Source organism: Polyergus mexicanus, unplaced genomic scaffold (genome assembly GCF_030449975.1).
Source record: "Polyergus mexicanus isolate NDT 795.1 unplaced genomic scaffold, iyPolMexi1.0 SCAF_3, whole genome shotgun sequence".
NCBI classification, from domain to species: Eukaryota; Metazoa; Arthropoda; class Insecta; order Hymenoptera; family Formicidae; genus Polyergus; species Polyergus mexicanus.
The window spans coordinates 7,877,540-7,897,006 of NW_027223323.1; the positions used below are offsets into that span (position 1 = coordinate 7,877,540).

Genomic DNA, 19,467 nt, shown 5'->3' on the forward strand with positions numbered 1-19,467 from the left:
TGTATTAGCAATAAATATAAAAACAATTTAGTATATTTAATAGTAAAGAAATGATTAAATTAAAAATAATTTGATTAAAAAATGCAATAAATGTCCGTAATAAAATTACGCTTTTACCTTTAATTTTTTTTATATTGCTTCTATTCGATAATGTCATATAATTATTTTAACTAGTGCAACATGAGTATATTTAATTTGTGTTTGAATTATCACATCGTTAAAATAAAAATATTTTTCTTGATATATTTAATTTCTTTTTATTTTTCATTATTGTATCGTCATTTTCTTCAATCAATATTATAATAAATATATAATTCATTGCTCGTAATAAATATATAATAAATCAATAAATACATCGATATTCTATTGTTATTTTTCAATTCTATTTCTTGTAGAGAGACACGCGATATTTCAAATAAGAATTTCGATATTGAATTCCTTCATCGTCTCACATAAGAAATATCGAATTTTAATAAAAGTTATCCAAATGAAAGTTATTTCTGTATAATTTTTACTATGTTGCACACGATAACCAATTTCCAAGATGAAATAATTAACGCGATAATATAGATATGCATTGCATCAATTACTTATATAAATATCTTTTTTTTTTTTATTTATGATATTTACACTTAAATCTTATAATTACATTTATGCCTTACTTTTTTCTTATATCTTTTATGAAATTTCATGTAAATTTGTGATACGAAGATTGTCAAACCTCTCTTTATACATAATGTTTATGATAGTTCTTAAAAAAAAAAAATTATTCTCGAATATAATATCCTTCCTATAAACTAAGCGTTGTTAAAAAAAAAAAGAAAAAAAAAAGAATTTCATAACCCACAAGACATCGTAAGCTTAGCAAGAAGATACTTCTGATACAATAGCTCTAATACCGCACAATTTTTCCGCTTATCGAATCATAATTTAATTTGCTATTCCTGCGCCGTATGGTCTTCAAGGTTTAAGATTTATTGGAGCTGAACGACGATGCATTAGCGATAGAAGAAGGCGAAAACGAGATGAGGATAACGAAACGAGGGTGGAAAATCGAGGGAAAGCGCCGACTAACCGTCTGTAAGGCTTCCCTATTTCCCCTTTTCTCATCTCTCCTTTTCCAATTCAAGGCCTCTCAGGGCGTGTAACGAATCAATTGAGATCTGAATCGAGCTCGAATTCAAATAAGTAGAATTCAAGCGCCAACTAAATAGGTAAAACACGATGAAGATAATGAAGATAAGATAATGAAGATTCGAGGACTGATTTGTTAATTGACTTATTTTATATCAAATCTACATTAAAGCCTTGATATTTTTGTTAATAAAACTAAAAAATAACGAAGAAGCAAATCTTAAATTTAAAAATAACGGTACGAAAAAGTTACTTGTTTTATCAATATCTTTTTATCCCTAATAAATGAAACTTCTATCTATAAATACGAAAACGAATGAATCAATGATTCAAAGGAATTTCTTAGAATGAAAGGGTTTTAATCGTCATAAGAGAATGAGTCTCAATTCAATCAATTTGTTGACAGTTTCAGGATATCCCTAAGATATATCACGATCCTGGATATGAATTCTTCAAGAAGTGGCTGTCGCGCCTTGCCGACGTCCATTACCTCCTCATGAGTCGCCTCGCCATGATCCTCGTATTCGGTGACGCATTGATTGGTAATTAGACTGAACGCAAATACGGTGAGATCGCAATGCCGGGCAGTGATAACCTCGTGAACCGTGGACATTCCTAAATGTATAATTATGTCATATATAATATTATACATGAAAAAAAAAACGTGCGTACAGAGAAATAAAGAAATAATTAAATATGTTAGTTACATATAACGTAACAATAAACAAATTCAAAACAAATTAAAAAAATAATTAAATATATAAACGCGTATGCGGAAATAAATTTATATATAAGGATAATGAACACCTCTAACACCTCATTCCAAATAAAAATAACGCGATAATTTTTTAAAGACAAAATTAATAATAATTATTATATATGTATTTTGTATCTAATGATAAAATAACATAAATAAATTTTCAATTATATATATCGTATTATGATAATTATTAGAGATATTAGAAATATTAGAATTAATTTTCAAAATGATTGTAAAGGAAATACTAATTTCATCATTCTGTTATGTCGTTTGCCTTATAGATTTAATTACTCCCTGCTGCGTTATGCTGATAAACGCGAGATATGAAATTGCAAAACATGTTGAATCTATCATTAGTTTTTTTGTGAAAAAAATTTTTTATTTACTTACATTTAACGTATACGCGGTATTGCATAATGTCAATATTAATATCGTTGATATTATCAACACTCAATAATTCATAGCATAGTATTTTAAATCGTGTTAATATTCATTGATATTTTTTATGATTAAGGAGTGTCGCTTATAAGAACCAAAAAATTAATACAATTCTGTTTTTTTTTCCGATTTGAATATTCAGAGTGTAATAAAGCATGCTATATTAATTTTTTAATAATTAAATATTAATATTTTTTTATTACTTATAAGATATTCGCAAACAAATATTAACACGTTTGTAAGGCTCGATTAAAATGAACGACATACCAACTGCATCAACACCGACCATCCTCAGCATTTTTAACTCCGCCACTGTCTCGAAATTAGGACCACCTAAACACGTATAAACCCCCTTGTGTACGAGATCGCCGATACCCATCTCTTCGGCTACTTGCATACCGATCTCCATCAGTTCGGTATTATAGGCTTTATTCATGGGCGGGAATCGAGGACCGAATCTGAGAAAAAGAAAAATGTGCTAAAAGATAAGAATGCCGATAATTAATAATCGATAATAAATTATTAAGAGAACAATATGTCGTGATTGTCAATATTTTGAGCATATATTTAGATAGTTTCGATTTATTTAGCTTTCAATATCCGTTGAAAAAGCAAGAGTAAAATATCTTTCTTCGTTTTAAAAACGTTAACAAATTTGATAAAAAAAAAAAAAAAACAATAGAAATTTACATTATTAACGAATTCGAATCCGCTTCCGCTTGAATTCTTCGAAACATTATCGAAACTTGTCGAATCTATGAAGAACTCTCGGAAACAAGAAAGAGAGAGGGAATACGGAGACTAACAGAAAGAATGGCATTAATTTATTTTATTGGAATAACTTCTCGAAAATCGGATTGATGAACTATTTACACACGGCGATATAAAGAAGCTGATTGACGTATTTGCTCAGCAAAGTCTTTCTATGCTCTATCTTGCTTTTTTTTTCTTTTTTTCTTTTTTTTTCTTTCCCCCTTCGCTCCCTTGACCCGGTCCTTCTCACTTTTCTTTTTCTCTCTTTTACCTCCTTTCATCGTTCGACACCTTTTTCCTCGAATCCTCTTACAACTTCTTAACCAACTCGATAGTTGTATTTGTTCTCGCTTTTCCCAGACGAGTGAATTTAATTTTTTGTCAATTGCGACTATGAAGATTATTAATCTTTTCGGAATATTTTTGTACGCATATAATTCTTTCTTCTAACTTAACTTAATCTTCTTTAATATACCCTGAGAAAGAGAAAGAGAGAGAGAGAGAGAGAAATTTAATCCTGTGTCCCACCTGTCGTCATTCGGTCCTTGAAGCGGGTTGTTGCCGGCAAAACCCATCATATTCACATGATCCTTCACCATCATGATATCACCAACTTTGTAAGTAGGATTTAAACCGCCGGCTGCGTTAGTGGCGATTAAATGCGTCACACCTACCAGCTTCATCACCCTCACTGGCATGGCGCACTGCGGATAGGCATTGTTACATTTCGATTAACATAATACCAGGATTGGGAAGGTTACTCTATAAAAGTAACGCGTTACCGTTACCGTTACTTGGAAAGTAACGATTCGTTACTTTTTCGTTTTGTTTTTGCTTTTTGTAATGCTGAATATAAGCTATTAGATTATAAAATTATTTAATAATCAATATTAAATGTAATAATCTATGTTACAATTAAAAACTCTAAATTAGTCTCTATATAGCATAGCACAAGCGTTTTTTATATTAAACTTATTTAATTATTCTAATTTTTTTCGGTTAATATCTTTACTTTTTAATACACTTGTCCTTATAGGAATTTAAATTGTAATTTAAAAATTTCAATTTTGTCGAAAATTTTTATCAAACATTGTTTTTAAATATTGATAAGAGAAATATCGATATTATTAAGAGTGTATTCAAATATTTCACTGCCAGTATTGCAAAATCTGTAATTTACGTTACTACAGATTTTCAGTACTGACAGTGACTATCAGAATGCAGCCTATGATAGAAGGCTACAAAATATTTTTCAAAAAATACATCTATCCCATTGAATAGATATAAGATAATAAAGAACCAAAAAATAACGATAAAAGTAACGGCTAATTCGTTACCGTTACTGTAAGAAATGTAACAACGTTACCGTTACCGTTACAAACAGAAAAAAAGTAACGATCGTTACCGAAGAAAAGTAACTGTAACGGTAACAACGTTACAAGTAACCCGTTACTTCCCGATCCTGCATAATACGCCATATTATTTGACGATTGTGCGTAATTACCAAAATTTGCCGTACCTTCCACAATGGATAGCCTTCGTAATAATGAAACCTGCCCTGCATGCACATGACCGGTACACCCTGAAGATACCCGAAGACCATCTGGCCGGTGTGCCCCTTTACCGTAGACACCGGGAAATGTGGAATTTCTTCATAGGGAAAGCATCGCTTGTCCACGAGAGATTCCGCAATTGAACCTGGACACAACTCGTTTTGCTCATATGATCCTGTTTAAGAATAAAAAGGGTAGGATATACATACTGACGGTCCCGCAACCATTCATAAATGTTCGAAGTAACATGAGTTTTCTAGCGTGGTAAAAAATAAGTAACAATACAAAGAGGGTCAGAACCCCAGATAAGTTTAGTACCAAATATAATATATAAGCGTGAATGTCAGAATCATAAATAATCAGACGGACATTATTAATACTATAGTAATAATATTCAAAAATATCACACAAATAATATCGTGTAAGATCCTTTATAACTATATCTCGAAATCTTTAATCTTGATGGACAAGAATTTTTTTTCATTTATAACTTCAAGACGCGTGATAAATCAATATTGTAATCATCACTTGCATATTAAAAAGAAAAAAATTTATATATAAATTTAGAATATACGTACAAATTAGTAAATCCTTAAATTTATGACATTTTTTATTCGTTGTACAATTATTTATATTGGATTGATAATGAATTAGTAATGGATTTTATTATACCAATTTATTATCGAATAAAATTATCTCATTAATAATTCAATAATGAACAAATTGTTTACACTTAAGTGTACAAATAAGCAATCACTAACCCATTCCCGAGCCGCATATAATTCCTATTTTCGGTCTGATCTTGATGCGACTCAATAAATATTGCGCTGATTCTTGCAACGCTTCAAAGGTGTACCTGAAAGACACAATATAAATTTTTTTTTCTCTTTTTTTTTCTCTTGCTGTAATAAATGTCGATTGAGGGAATTGTTCGAAATCAAAGACGTATGCGTCTGGAATATTCTAAAAAAAAAATTCATATGATCGAATATAGATACTTCAAGTCCTCTGCAGAAATGTGAATTTCGCATGTAATTCATGTGATTTCACGCAACTTTCCAATTTACCCTAGTTCACGATATTATAAATCGACCCGTTAGGGGAAGCTATTGATGATGTAAGAGGGCTGCGAACTAATTTTCAGACGCGCGGTCGTACATGGCGCGGCTTTCCTTCTCTCTGTGCCAATATCGCAGAGACATATTAAAGCGTATTCAACAGATTGGTACTGATTAAGCGGACGTCGTACCCGCCGCCACAGCTTACAACTATCGCGCGACTATATTAAACGTCCTGTCATGATTACATGTAATTGCGTACCCAAGCTTTGCTTATGATAATGACGTCTATAGAGATCGTGTAGTTGCTACGATCCAGATGACTTCAAAAGTTGGATGTTGCAAAGACGGTCATTTAATAATGACTACTGGAACGCAATAATACTCATCCTGTGTGCCATTTATTTCTCTTTCGTAATTAATTTTTCGCTCTTAAAACAAAACGTGCAAAGTTGAGTCGAATCGAATTTCACTATTTCTGCAGTATTAATATGCTTATTTCGTACCGTACCAAGCAGCTGTTATCGCAAAGATCACGACAGTTTAACTTTTAAAAATAAAACTTTACTGTCATTGATTGATATGACGTCACACATGTAACGCGCGACGATCTATTTATTTTTTTCTTGCATTTATTTTGATATTTCATATCTCTTGAATGATATATCCATACGCAAGTAAAACCAGATTATAAAATCTTGAACTTTATATAAATAATAATCAAGAGATACGTATACCCGTACAAGCGTGTAAATTAAAAATTTAAATCTTATTTTAATTTATGTGAGATATTGTGCGTATGTACCGTGTATTGGTCATATAATAAGTTAAAGAAACAAGATCAATTATGCAACAAGAATCTATATTAGTCGAGCTAAGAGAATTGATAGAGTAAACGGTGTGCATAATTATAGTTTTGAATATACTATTATAAACCTTGATATTTCTGTATATTAGGAATTTCGATCCTAATTAATTTTCAGAACACATTATTAAACTAATTAATTTAATATTTTGCATAGCAGTATTCATAAATCAAATTAAAATACATAAAACGTTAAATCAATTATTTTAATTTCGTATTCTGGAAATTAATTAGAGTCGAAAGTCCTGATGTGGAAATATCAAGATTTACAAACAAGCTTTCAAAGTTATAAGCGACCATAATTAAACATTAGTATTGAGAGTTCGTACGCTCGGAGCCGATTATATATATATATATATGTGTGTATATTATTAACTCTATTAATTTTCATACAACACACAGAGCTGACACATTGATTTTTATGACATAACTAATATTGTTTTTATCTCGTTATACGTGACTACTATAGCATAATCATTTATCATAAATTTAAAAAAATTGGAATTTTTTATATGTGCTCATGCATTCTATAATCATTATTTATAAAAAATTTAAAACTCTTAGATAAAACGATATTATTGCGGATGGAATTCTAAAGATCGAATGCACAATAACGGAATATTTTCATGCGAGAAGAAAATAAATTAATCTAGCGCTATGTTATTGCGACGTCAAATCAATCAATATTAAATTCATTTTTAACGAACAAATCACTGACATAATTGTTAACCCTAACATTGTCGAAATATGTATAGTGGAAATATACGCGATAAGGACTGCTCGTAATACGAACGTATAACAAAGCTTATAACAAGAAAAGCATTATGAGAAAGAAGCAACGATAAAATTCTATTCAACTTTATATTATACCTTTTTTTTTTAAGAGTGTATAAAAATTTTATTTTATAATAACGCTAAAACATATATATTTCCAAGTCATGTTTTTGATGCTGCAATTTCATAAAAACTTGAATGTTTAAAACCTTGATTCGTCTCGGTTTCCTGAGTTTCTCACGCCACTTACATATCTCGCTCTCTCTTTCTTTTATAGAACGTTTGTCTTTTCTGAATCAGGCAATTGCCTCATATGATTCGCGAGCATACACGATCTATACCGGCTCTTTGATCTACGAATTATTAAATCGTTCGCTCTCGAGATTTGGAGATCTCTTAAATTCTTGGATCCTTAGATCGAATGATTGAGATCGTGCATTTTGAGATTTCTTTGACCGTAACATCTGGCATTTTGCGAAATTATAAACACCAATTGACCAAGTGGTTGCGAGTAAATTCCAATACTACGTAAATTCGATAACTACGTTCGCATGTGACGTGCGTTCTTATTCATCTGAATGCGCGGAAATTTTGCGTATGCATTTACGCGCGTGTATGCGCGCGACGCATACACAATAGATGCAATTGTGCGTGAATTCGGCATACACAGTGTAACCGAAATATCGAAAAAGAAAAAAAAAATATATGGATAAAAGTGCGCGTTTGTCCAGGATATATCCACGAGAGAGGAGGAGAGAGAGCGCGCTTATCGATTTTCGCTCACACGGTGAATGCCATCGAAAAAATACAATCAACTGAAGATTGGAAAGTTGCCTTTCAGCTTATTCTTGAATATTAAAAAAACAACAAAAGGCTATATTTAATTGTCCTTCATTTATGATATCGTTGATGTATTACGGTTAGCAGACAAACCGTTGTATCAATGTGTCACTCACAATTGATTCAGTCATTCAAAGCGAATGGAACAATCGATCTATTCGTAACTGTGAAATTTTCTCCTTGAATAAATATATGTACATGAAGGAAAAATACTATGACGAATTGTCAGTCACATTTTTATTCGACTAAAGCGCATTAAGTTTCAAATTGATATTGCAGATTAATCTTTAAAGTACTATTATCATACATAGACACGGGTGTAAATATTTTACTTTGAAATAATTTACCAAAATAATAATATATACGATCTCCAATATAATTTACATAATTTTTTTGAAAAATTCCTCCTCTTCGTTTCACGATTTAAACATGTCTTTAATCATTGAAATCATTACTCTGTGTAACTTCTATTCAATCTATAATTAAAAGACCTCACAAAAATGGCTTACGACTTTCTTTTGAACACCACGTATATTTCGGCAATCGCGCATTTCGCGTACGCGCATACATATTCCGATGCATGATTTGTAATACCCCTGAAGCCTATGTTATGCATTTAGCTTAAATCCGCTACTATTTGAGCGTGCCGGTAGTTTAGCAGGTAACCGCACCGTTTTGTACCAGTTTCGAAGCGAAATTATATCGAATTATAGTGGGCGCGCTCGGAATACTTCATTCATTCGATTTGCGTCAGATATTTGTGAGAGGTACAATTAACCCAACTAATTTTGTAATATCGGTAATCATTTGCATTCAGCAAATATTGTTTGTACACGTATATATTTTAACATACACCAATTCTATTACATCCTATATACATGTATTCTTCCTCAACGTGGGGGACCATGATGTTGAAATAGATTATTAAACCTCAGATAAAGTTCGATAATAATTTGATAATAATTTGAACAGTTTATCTTGAATCGATTGCAAATGTAAACTCTGGAAAATTTCAACTCGAATGTCAATTACAGAGGCACTTAACATTATACGTTACGAGAGCTGCAAGAAGTTATGTGATTTATAGCAAAAATTTTACATTAAGAAAATATAAATTCTGTCGATTTTTTACTTCTCTTCATTTTTAAATGCGACTTTTGCATCTTTCACGTCAATCTCGAAATTTTACGACAAAACAATTTGAATCGGACTTACGTATGTCGCTTCATATTCGTTTGCGACATGTCGTTATTGGTCGATCGTTTGATGGCCGGAAAACTGTCGTGACCGTTAATAGTATCCGGAAATGGCATTTTCACTTTAAATATATAACGTGTAAAAAAAAAAAAAATTACTCGTTAATAACTAGCGATAAAATTTAAAAAAAGATAAGAACACCGCAAACAACTGACAGATCAATTCGAACACGCTTTTACTAATGACCGGCGTGACTCTCGTACTCCCGTTTTATAGAAAAGTTCAAGCACGAGTCGAAAAAATGCGAGCGTTAATGAACCGACCAGTGATCGAGAGCACGCATGAGCACATTGACCAATCGGCGACTGCAAAGTACTGACACATAGGATAATCAGAAAAAAGATGAAGAGGGGAGAAAACGCATAAGACGATAACCCATTACAGAGCAAGTGGTCCAATTATTGTTATTTGTTCCAACAATGACGTTTTGACGTCGATGAGGCGCGAAATCTAGCGCTACGAAATGCCAGAATAATATTTTAATTGACGTCAACTGATTAAAGGAAACTGACTCGGAAAGATTTAAAAAAAACTAGATACAACAGAAATCTATAAAACATCCGTCATTTATTTATTATATTTATAATTCAAGTGCAATAATATTACTTGTATTATATATAATTGTAGTTAAATATTTATTTGTTATCTTTGATATAAAAAATTATAATTAATTAATAATAATATAATTAATTTTTTAAAATTAAATGCAAAATTAATAGATAGATAAATAAAGTCAGAGTTTCATGCTCAATTAATTATCTGAGTAATTATATTCAAGCAGCTAATTACATGAATTGAACATATTCTATTACTTTTGATTGAAAATAATCAGTTATGTTCAATCCTATATAATTTGATATCTCTAATATTCCTCTATTTGTCATAAATAATAACAAGAAAATCTTCCTTTATTAAAATAATTTAAAGTAGACAGAATGTAAAGGATAAAACGTAGCTCTCAAATCAATTCGTTTTTCTTTGGATTCAATTGTGAAGCATGCAATTTTATTATTTCTCTCGCCGCAGCATCGATAGACAAGCAAGTGAAATATACAGAAGCATTCCCATGTTATTACATAGTTACTACGCATGACGAAATGTGTCCTCAAAACTGTGCTCGTCCATTTCCTATTTTCTACGAATTCATATTAGATTATTCAGAATATTTCAATATTTTCCTAATATATTATTAATAAAATATTTAAATCTTATTTATTGAAGAGAAAAGATCTGTATTTTTCTTTAGTTTCTTTTTCACATAATTTTAAACAACCTAAATTTTTCGGACATCTTTGAATGGATCAGTTTTGATTTTCAGCAAAGTGCTAATTTTTACGGCTCCCATAATCCTTCGAAGAAATCTATCGGTAAAAACGAATTGACTTGAGTCAGATTAGCTGCTGCATTTTGCGATTGCAAAACTAATTAACATCGGACTCAACATGCCATAATATTTACACGCAGCATATTGCGCTCGTAAATTTAAAACGATAAACTATAAGGATAAGTTACTGAAGGTCAACCGATGAGAACCCCAGCAGATCTATATGGATCATACTTGGGTCGAGATTGACGCATTTTTACTTTTCCTTGTAGTCTTACAACATTTTATATGACGTCTGTGTATTGCGCTTATCTGCTGGCTGTAATAAATCACTCCATTAATTTCTCCATTCTCTCTCCACTCCTACTATAATACTTTCATTTTCAAATTTCAATGAAACAAGTAATTTTAGACCCTATTAATATACATGATAAAAATTACTATTATTATACGCTACATTTATAATGTTATACTACATGATTTCCTAATTAATCAATAATATTGCATCATACACGAGATGATGCCAGGGAATATTTTATTCAAAATGATCAATATAGAGCAATCCAGATAGCACTCACATATTGTATATAAAAAGGGCAAAAAATCTCAAAAATGTCTAAAGAGCGATAAGATATCTTTTATTAGAAACACATATCTAGGAATGGATAATGCACTTACGTAACGCGACGTTAAAGTCATCATAAAAGAAAATTTTCTTTCTTTTAAATCAATTTTTAAGTAAATTTTAATATTTTAGATAACGCGCTATCACATGCACAATACTGAATAATGTGCGTGTACTTAATAACCCAACTATTGAACGACAAAACTGGTCAGCATAGTTGGTCGAAAGTTGTAACTCTATTGGAGAAGAGAATTATCGAATGTTTCAAACTACGTGAAATATTCTAACAATGTATTGTATTACCATGTATCAAAAAATCCGATTTGTTTTTTTATTTTATTTTAATTCTGTTTGCATTTCGTGAATCAAAAAATGTAAAGATTAAAATATCACAATTAATTAATCAAATAATATATAATTGATTATAATTATTTTATACAGAAAAAAAGATTTATATATATATAATTAATTTTTATTAATTTAGTTAAATTATATTGTAGGACAAATTAAGGATAAATTAATTTTTAAGGAGACTTATATTTTTTATTTCGGTATAAAAAGATTTATATTCTACAAAAAGAATTTCCAAAAATGTTTACCCCTGGAAATTTGTTCAATATATTTAAATATACATATGAGAAACGATATATATAATTCAACTCTCAATAATTTGAATAATAAAGATGAAGCAAACCTAATGCAGAGAACTATTCGTATATATTGTATATATGCGCTACATATTAAGCAACAAGTAGGAATATTCTCGGCTGCCTATTTACCTCCGGGTTAACCATCAGATGCTGGCAACAACCTACAATTGTCTCTTCGGGTTAACCTTTCCACTTCTCGCATTGTTCGAAATAATATCGTTAATAGCCCACACTTATTCTTTCAAACGACCTAATATAGATTTTTATTTAATCCTTGACATATTAAAATCGATTTTGTTCACATAAGAAATATTGTCTCGATCAACAAGTCTTTTTTTTTTTTTTTTTCAATCAATGGTTTTAGCGTCAATGAATTACGTAAATACATTTTTAATTTTCAATTTTACACATATAAATAAAAAGTTGATATTTTGACGCGTAATTAAAAAATGAAGATTGATTGTGTTTATTACATTTGGCATTAGCTTAAGAATAAAAAAAAAACGCTTTATATTTTACTATAAGAATAAAAATAGAATGCACAAAAGCTAGAAAAAAAAAGAAAATTTTGCATATTTTTATCGATATTAAAAATAAGCCTGCGAGAATTAAATATGAAATTACACATAGTTTTCCAACAAGTATGCAAATGACACGGTCGTAGAATACGAATAATATAGAAAGTAAAACGAACAAGGATCAATAGGAGTGATGGATTTAGCTATATCCCCAACTAATAGTTTGATAGACCAATCAGGACAAGAGGAACCAAAGATTTCTTTGCTCCGATTGGTCAATCAAAAATTTTATATTACACTAGGCGCAAACTAAAAACTAGCTGCATAAAACTAGTTCTAAAAATATTGAAAAGTACTAGGCAAGAGATGTGTTCTTTACAACTGAATTGGCTGCACTATTCAGATTTTATCTTTCTCCTTCCAAAGAGAAGAGAAAAAGATAAACTCTAAACTAGTGCCACTAGTGCAGCCATTTCAGCTATAAAGAACAGTTCTAAATATAATTGAAAAAAGCAAGTACACGATATGTCAATATCAATATAAAAAAGACGATTTTCTTAATGTTTTTCTTTAAAAGTCTTCAAAGTATAAATATATAATACACATTTAAATATTAATTTACTCTGCTGATGTAAAAAGAAAATTAAGAATCTAATTACATTCGTACAATATTCAACAACGTTCTTTAAATTTATCAATTATTCCGAGTTTTTAATGTTTTAAAAATGTGTTTCTTCGATTAAAATACAGGTATTATGTATCTAAATTAGGAATTATTTTGTCATATTGTATATGACTAGTTAAAGAGGGTCTTACTGTCTTACATGTACATATGTAATTCATTGTTCATGAATAATAATCAAGAGAATAACAGACCATTAGATCGACAGGTATATATAATCCATTGTTATATAAAATCCTGAGATTATGTCCACATTGGAGGATAAAATTTTGGGAGAGAAGTTGCACTACTACTGCAGCAGTTCGAGCGAAGATGAGGGAAATGATGATTCTGGAGATTTCGATAAGGAATATGATATGAAATGCACTGAGGACACTGCGCAATATGCTGCACCTGCAGAATGGGATGGAGTTTCCAACAATACAGGACCTAAAGGTGTCATAAAGGTATAAAATATTATAATACTAATCATAATTTATACTTATTTATTATAATTATACTCTTTAATTGTGGAAAAGATACTAGATAATTATATTTAAGTTTTATTGTCGAATAATCAATTTCGAGTCTAAAAGATATAACCCTTAATATTTTTTAAATGTATTCTTGACAGGATTGGCAAAGATATAAGCAACTAGAAGCAGAAAAGCGAGAATTACAAAAGAAAGAAAAGTTGGAGTTATTTAAAAAACTGAGTTTAACATGCCGCAGTGCTTTGGATGAAGAGAAAGAAAAGCTGAATGAGACAGATCCAGATCTGGTAAATTTATTAACTGATGAATTCCTATTGGAATATCAGAAACAGAGAATGAAAGAGATGTTAGCAAAAACAGAGAAGCTTTGCTTTGGAAAAGTTATTGATTTAGAGAGTGCGGATCAATTTTTGCAAGCTATTGATGAAGAAAATAAATCAGTGACTATTATTGTTCATATTTATGAAGACAATGTACCTGGCTGTGAAGCTATGAATGGATGCTTGATATCTCTTGCTGAAGAGTATCCTCATGTGAAATTTTGCAGAATTCTAGGTCTGTGCTAAAACTTTTAAGATTATGCATTTAAGTTTCCATTATCTATCATTAATTAAATGAAATTAAATGCTTCTATTATCAAGTTTTAAGACTATAAATCAACAATAGAATCTTGTTATAGAATATATAATAGAATGTTTTTATTTTTCAACTGCTTGTTTTAATCTGGATGTTCAATTAAATTCTTTTAATATTATGCTCTTTCAGGATCAATTGCAGGCCTCAGCAAACAATTCAAAAAGTATGGTGTGCCAGCATTGTTAGTATATAAAAAAGGACAAATTATAGGGAATTTTGTACATATGACAGATCATCTCGGAATGGACTTTTACTCATCAGATGTCGAAATATTTCTTATTGAACATGGAATACTTGCAGACAAAAATTGTAGACCTCTCATCATTTCGAAGAACGAAAACAAGACATCAGATAATGAATAAAAAGAAAATTTAATATTGTCATCTTTTTAAAGATGATTTATCGCGAGAGATCTTTTAATTAAACGTGGAATAACTTATTAATTAAAAACTATACAATATATAGGACGTTTATCGAAGAAGAATCGAATATAGAGATTATAAGATGTAAATGCAGAAATACTCCTTTTATTATTATCAAAATATCCTCCAATTTTATTTAAAAATTTATTTTAATTTATGTAAGATACTTTTCTTTTTTTTTATTGCATTGCAAAGCTGCAAATAGTTTTCCAATATGTTATCATATTCTGTGTTTTTCAAACTATCATAAAGCTTCTTTAAATCTTCTTTTTGACGGATTTCATCTCTGATTGCCTTCAACTTTTCTTCAACCAGTTGATTTAGCATTTTGAAAGCGTCGATTGTAGTTGGAGTCTCCTTAAACATTCTGATCGTACAAGAAATATTTGTTAGTTTTGCTTGCAAGTCAGCAACTTGTGCCTGCAGCAGTAAATGCTCCGCCTTCTCCAAATATGCTTGGGTCATATTCTCATATTTCATCTTATTCCATCTATCAATTAATTTTATATATTTCAGGGAATCGCTTTTGCATTGCATAATTAATTCCTCAATTTTATTCTTCCATTCTACTGCTGGTATGTCATAGTATGTCAGGAATTTATTGTGCACATTGCACTCATTGCTCTTCAATGCCTTTTTGACATTTCCTCCTAATTCTTCATATCTGTAATGTATAGAAATAAACTCAATATATTAAAATTATTTAAAAAATATTGAAATTTATGTATATTATATACTAGATATTAGATATTTTGATGTATGTATTAAACTGATAAAATTATTCTTTAACTGTATGATAGCATATTTACCTTAATATTATATTGTGTATTTTTTCTCGAAGCATTGTCTCGACACAGCATTTAATCTCTAATTTCTCATCAGGATTTAAGTCTGATGATGGTAAATCAATAATTCCTAAAAGCATCAATTCGTCTTGCATATGTTTTATTGATGAAGGAAGATGCATATATTTGTCAAGTTCATGATTTAAGAGTAATACTCGCAATTTGCTTGCTATGCTTTTAGACAGAATATCTTTGTCGTTCAAGGATGCTTCCTTCACGCATTGATAAACAATATTGACTTTTCTGTGCTCATTCATATTTTTCTCGCATAATAAAAAAGATTTCATCGCTTTCTCAATTGCAGTTGTTTCTTGGATTATCGTAAGCTTATCATTACTACTTTTTATAATGCTAGAATTATTGTCTAACAAGCATTGTGACGAGTCCACTCTGCCAATAAATCTACTGCTAGAATGAGAAATTGTCGAAATGCTGGAAATATCTGTAAGGACAAACTATATCTGTAAGAATCTATAAGATTTTAATATTATTGTATTGCGATTGTGTGAAACTATATATATACATATAGATAGATATATAAAAACTTTTAGATAAAAATATCAGTTTTATTAACAAAATAATTTTTGTCTATAATTTTGCAAGTTAAAATACATCACTCACCCGATATTTGACGAAGATCACTAAAGTTACTCATGATTCATGTCTTTATTTAACAAATTCACAATTTAAATGATATCAAACTGATACAACGAGATAATTAATCCTTTTATATCCTTATCTTTTAATATGAATATGTTTCTTTAAAAGATATATTATTTTCGAATAAATAATTTAGCGCAATTTATTTTGTTGTTATAAATGTTCAAAATATTCAAAACACATATGTCATATGACATACAAAAGATCGTAGAACGAATCCCATCAGGCGGGACCTCTGCGCAATCTCCATCGATGATACGTTGGGTTGGAGGTTGTGTATGTGTTTGTGTATGTGTACAAATGTATATGTATATATATACATATATAGAATTTTTAAATTTTATTTGCAGATCGACGATGAGCCAGCATGGCGACGACCTACGACACTTGTAGTAACAAAACAAGAAATAGGAAATGTTTTGTATAATATGTCATAATTTGATTATGTGGCATGAATTCGTCCGCTGTCCTGGTATCCCTATGCGTTATTCGCATCGAGATTTGTGATCCGGAATTAGAAGAAACTACTAGTGAACGTAGGTATCTTGCAATTTACAAATTTATTGCGACAAGTAGTTTCTTATTTATATATGTTTTATATTTTAATATCGTATGTATTTCTCCAAATTGCGATAGCCTAAAATTAAATTACTCTAACTTTATTGATTCTCCGTTAGTTGATAAATAACTATGTAGAGTCGACTATATAGTGATGATTATAAATTATGGATAAAAAAGTTTTAGTTACATAATATCTTGTTTTGTTATAGGTACCATGGCTGCAAGGAAAATGAGAGGTTGCAGAGAATCGAGGGATATCAGTGTGGAAACTTATACAAATGTAACAGAAAACACATCTCCGTTGTTGTCAAATCAAAGCACAAGCAAATCACATTCATCTTCAAGGTCTAATTCTGAAGAGACATCATTTGTAAATTCTAATCATGCTACTTGTCCAGGTGACATTAACTGTGCCGCTTCCAGCACTTCACCAGATCAAATAAGTTTTATCTCTGGAAATCCCTTTGTCGAAATTACAAAAGGCATTCTCCATCTTTTTAAGGAAGAGTAAGTTCTTTTTTCTTTTACTAAATCATTCAATTATATAGTATTGATTTATATGTAGTTTATACAAATATATTAAAAACATAGTGCTAATTCTTTTGTAATTTAATTTCTATTTTTATTTTATTGTAGTGAGCTGACTGAGATGCGCTGCGCTGCCGATCGCAGTCACACTATCTGTATCCTGTCAGTACCAGCGACAATGACTTGCCATGACCTCCTAACTTTCACAGCAGCTTGTCATCAGAACATACAACATTTTAGAATTCTTAGAGATGGCAGTCCTAATCAATACATGGCTCTGATTACGTTCAGATCATCAGTAAGTAAATAAAAATTTGAGCAATATATTTTTGGCATTTCAGAAAACTTGCTGACTTTATATATAAAATTAAATAGTTTTAAATTAAAATGTTTAAAAAAGATTGTATAAAAATAATTGAATGTAAAGAATTAATTAGAGATTACATCCAAAGTTTGATAAGTTTATTACATTTTAGAGCGCAGCAAGCGAGTTCTATGAAACCTTTAATGGTGCACCATACAATTCTCTGGAACCAGAGGTGGTTTGTCATATGGTATTTGTATCCAGAGTCGAAGTAGGAGATGATGGAATGCCCCTAAGTGGACACACAGAATTACCATCATGTCCCGTTTGTCTGGAAAGAATGGACGAGAGCGTGGACGGAATTCTAACAATATTGTGCAATCATACCTTCCACTCCAGCTGTCTCGTAAAGTGGGGCGATACGTCCTGTCCGATTTGTCGATACGCACAAACACCTGAGCCATTGGCTGATAGCCATTGCATGGAATGTGGTAAGCATAATTTGTCTAATTGCTTCAAGTTGCTTGGAACTTGAATCTCTCGTCGGGACTTGTGATAAGATATATAATTCTTTAAAAAGTTGAGATATTTTATCTTTCTTTTAAAACTCTGCATTCCTTCGATTATTATAAAGATGATTATTCGAAATTTCTATCAAAATCAAAATTTGAAATGTACTTTATATTTATTTGAGATATGAATTCCTTTGCAGTTGCAGATACTAGCAATGACGCATTGTGGATTTGTTTGATTTGCGGTCATGTGGGTTGCTCGCGGTATCATCAGGGTCATGCGTTCGAACATTACCGCGACACACACCATTGCTATGCGATGCAACTGGGCAACAATCGTGTCTGGGATTACGTAGGTGACAATTTTGTGCATCGACTACTGCAGGACAAAGATGGTAAAATGGTGGAAGGTGGTCATTCCGCAGCCAAAAGCGAGGGTGCTGCCGTGGAGGAGAAGGTTGATTCTGTGCAGCTGGAGTTTACATATTTATTAACGTCTCAATTGGAAACACAACGGCAGTATTTTGAAGAGAGACTAAGTCGTTCGGAACAACGCTCCATGGCGGATATTAACGAGCTGAGGGATAAGCTGGGGGAAATGCTCGAGGAAAATTCGCAGTTCAAGGTAGATAATCGTTAAAATCGATGGTAAAACAAATATGTTTTTTCTTTTTGTCTTCTTCTTACTCTTTTTTTTCCTCCTTTTTTTAGTGGAATCTTTTATCGTTTTTTTTATCCGTTTTCTTTTTTCCTTTTTCTCTCTTCTTTGTTAGTTTAATTACACAAAGAAAATATCTTTATTTTATCAGAAGCAATTTGCGATGCACAATCGCGACAAACAGATACTGGAAAAGCGCTTGCAACATTCCACTAACAAATTAGCACAAGTGCAAGCGGAATTAACTGAAGAAAAAGACTTGAGAAAAGCTCTGCAACTGAATCAGACTTCGTGGCAAACAAAGTACAAGAAATTGCAGGATGAACTATCCGAATTAAAAGCAACTAAAGAAATCGAGATCACCGATTTGAAAGAACAAATCCGAGATCTCATGTTTTTCCTTGATGCTCAAAAACAAATCGAGGAGTCTGCCGATCGAGACGAAATTGCCTCTGGTCGTATTGTCATTCCTCCGAGTTCTAAGAATGGGAAATCGTCAGGATCTCGAGGGCACAAAAGTCATAAGAGGCATTAACATCATCGAGGTTTGTTGAAAGCTTAAATTTGATATTCATCCTTGATCTGTTTAGAGTCTGTTAGAGTCTAATCTTTTTCGTTTAGATTTGAGAATTTTTTG

General features: G+C 30.9%; 3 protein-coding genes across 9 annotated transcripts; 1 reads left to right on the top strand and 2 right to left on the bottom strand.

The window, feature by feature from the left end:
* Positions 1–755: 755 nt before the first annotated feature.
* Positions 756–9,633, bottom strand: LOC138931663 (purine nucleoside phosphorylase). Of its 4 annotated transcripts, none has more exons than XM_070292659.1 (6): positions 9,391–9,633; positions 5,400–5,494; positions 4,590–4,783; positions 3,614–3,789; positions 2,600–2,790; positions 756–1,749 (listed from the first exon to the last, which is right to left on the bottom strand). In XM_070292659.1, exons 1-6 carry the CDS (start codon positions 9,486–9,488, stop codon positions 1,526–1,528), a joined length of 978 nt encoding a protein of 325 aa, XP_070148760.1. In that variant the 5' UTR covers positions 9,489–9,633; the 3' UTR covers positions 756–1,525. The 4 variants fall into 4 exon arrangements, with proteins under 4 accessions (XP_070148760.1, XP_070148758.1, XP_070148761.1 ...); XM_070292657.1 differs by having other exon boundaries at positions 4,590–4,813; positions 9,391–9,626; XM_070292660.1 differs by having other exon boundaries at positions 4,605–4,783; positions 9,391–9,624.
* A 3,352-nt stretch (positions 9,634–12,985) lies between these two features.
* LOC138931667 (BRCA1-associated protein) lies at positions 12,986–19,375 on the top strand. 4 transcript variants are annotated; one of them, XM_070292667.1, is made up of 7 exons: positions 14,728–16,070; positions 16,618–16,803; positions 17,038–17,335; positions 17,465–17,654; positions 17,833–18,151; positions 18,373–18,797; positions 18,982–19,375. In XM_070292667.1, the coding sequence occupies exons 2-7, from the start codon at positions 16,719–16,721 to the stop codon at positions 19,363–19,365; spliced, it is 1,701 nt and encodes a 566-aa protein (XP_070148768.1). In that variant the 5' UTR covers positions 14,728–16,070; positions 16,618–16,718; the 3' UTR covers positions 19,366–19,375. The 4 variants fall into 4 exon arrangements, 2 of the variants coding, with proteins under 2 accessions (XP_070148768.1, XP_070148769.1); XM_070292668.1 differs by lacking the exon at positions 14,728–16,070 and adding an exon at positions 16,383–16,543; XR_011446659.1 differs by lacking the exons at positions 17,038–17,335; positions 17,465–17,654; positions 17,833–18,151; positions 18,373–18,797; positions 18,982–19,375 and adding exons at positions 12,986–13,061; positions 13,440–13,677; positions 13,845–14,259 and having other exon boundaries at positions 14,470–16,543; positions 16,618–16,716.
* LOC138931668 (uncharacterized) lies at positions 14,863–16,520 on the bottom strand. The gene is made up of 3 exons (XM_070292669.1): positions 16,229–16,520; positions 15,572–16,049; positions 14,863–15,426 (listed from the first exon to the last, which is right to left on the bottom strand). Exons 1-3 carry the CDS (start codon positions 16,260–16,262, stop codon positions 14,907–14,909), a joined length of 1,032 nt encoding a protein of 343 aa, XP_070148770.1. The 5' UTR covers positions 16,263–16,520; the 3' UTR covers positions 14,863–14,906.
* Positions 19,376–19,467: the final 92 nt, after the last annotated feature.

What these genes read in the sequence shown, in the direction of transcription:
- LOC138931667 (XM_070292667.1), top strand. Translation starts at nt 16,719, where the DNA reads ATGAATTCGTCCGCTGTCCTGGTATCCCTATGCGTTATTCGCATCGAG. An exon ending in TGATTACGTTCAGATCATCA is followed by an intron (nt 17,655 to 17,832) that starts GTAAGTAAATAA and finishes ATTACATTTTAG; the next exon opens with AGCGCAGCAAGCGAGTTCTA. An exon ending in AGGAAAATTCGCAGTTCAAG is followed by an intron (nt 18,798 to 18,981) that starts GTAGATAATCGT and finishes TTATTTTATCAG; the next exon opens with AAGCAATTTGCGATGCACAA.
- LOC138931663 (XM_070292657.1), bottom strand. Translation starts at nt 9,488, where the DNA reads ATGCCATTTCCGGATACTATTAACGGTCACGACAGTTTTCCGGCCATC. An exon ending in TATATGCGGCTCGGGAATGG is followed by an intron (nt 4,814 to 5,399) that starts GTTAGTGATTGC and finishes ATTCTTAAACAG; the next exon opens with GATCATATGAGCAAAACGAG. An exon ending in CAAGGACCGAATGACGACAG is followed by an intron (nt 2,791 to 3,613) that starts GTGGGACACAGG and finishes TCTTTTTCTCAG; the next exon opens with ATTCGGTCCTCGATTCCCGC.
- LOC138931668 (XM_070292669.1), bottom strand. Translation starts at nt 16,262, where the DNA reads ATGAGTAACTTTAGTGATCTTCGTCAAATATCGG. An exon ending in TGATCTTCGTCAAATATCGG is followed by an intron (nt 16,050 to 16,228) that starts GTGAGTGATGTA and finishes TTGTCCTTACAG; the next exon opens with ATATTTCCAGCATTTCGACA. An exon ending in ATACACAATATAATATTAAG is followed by an intron (nt 15,427 to 15,571) that starts GTAAATATGCTA and finishes TATACATTACAG; the next exon opens with ATATGAAGAATTAGGAGGAA.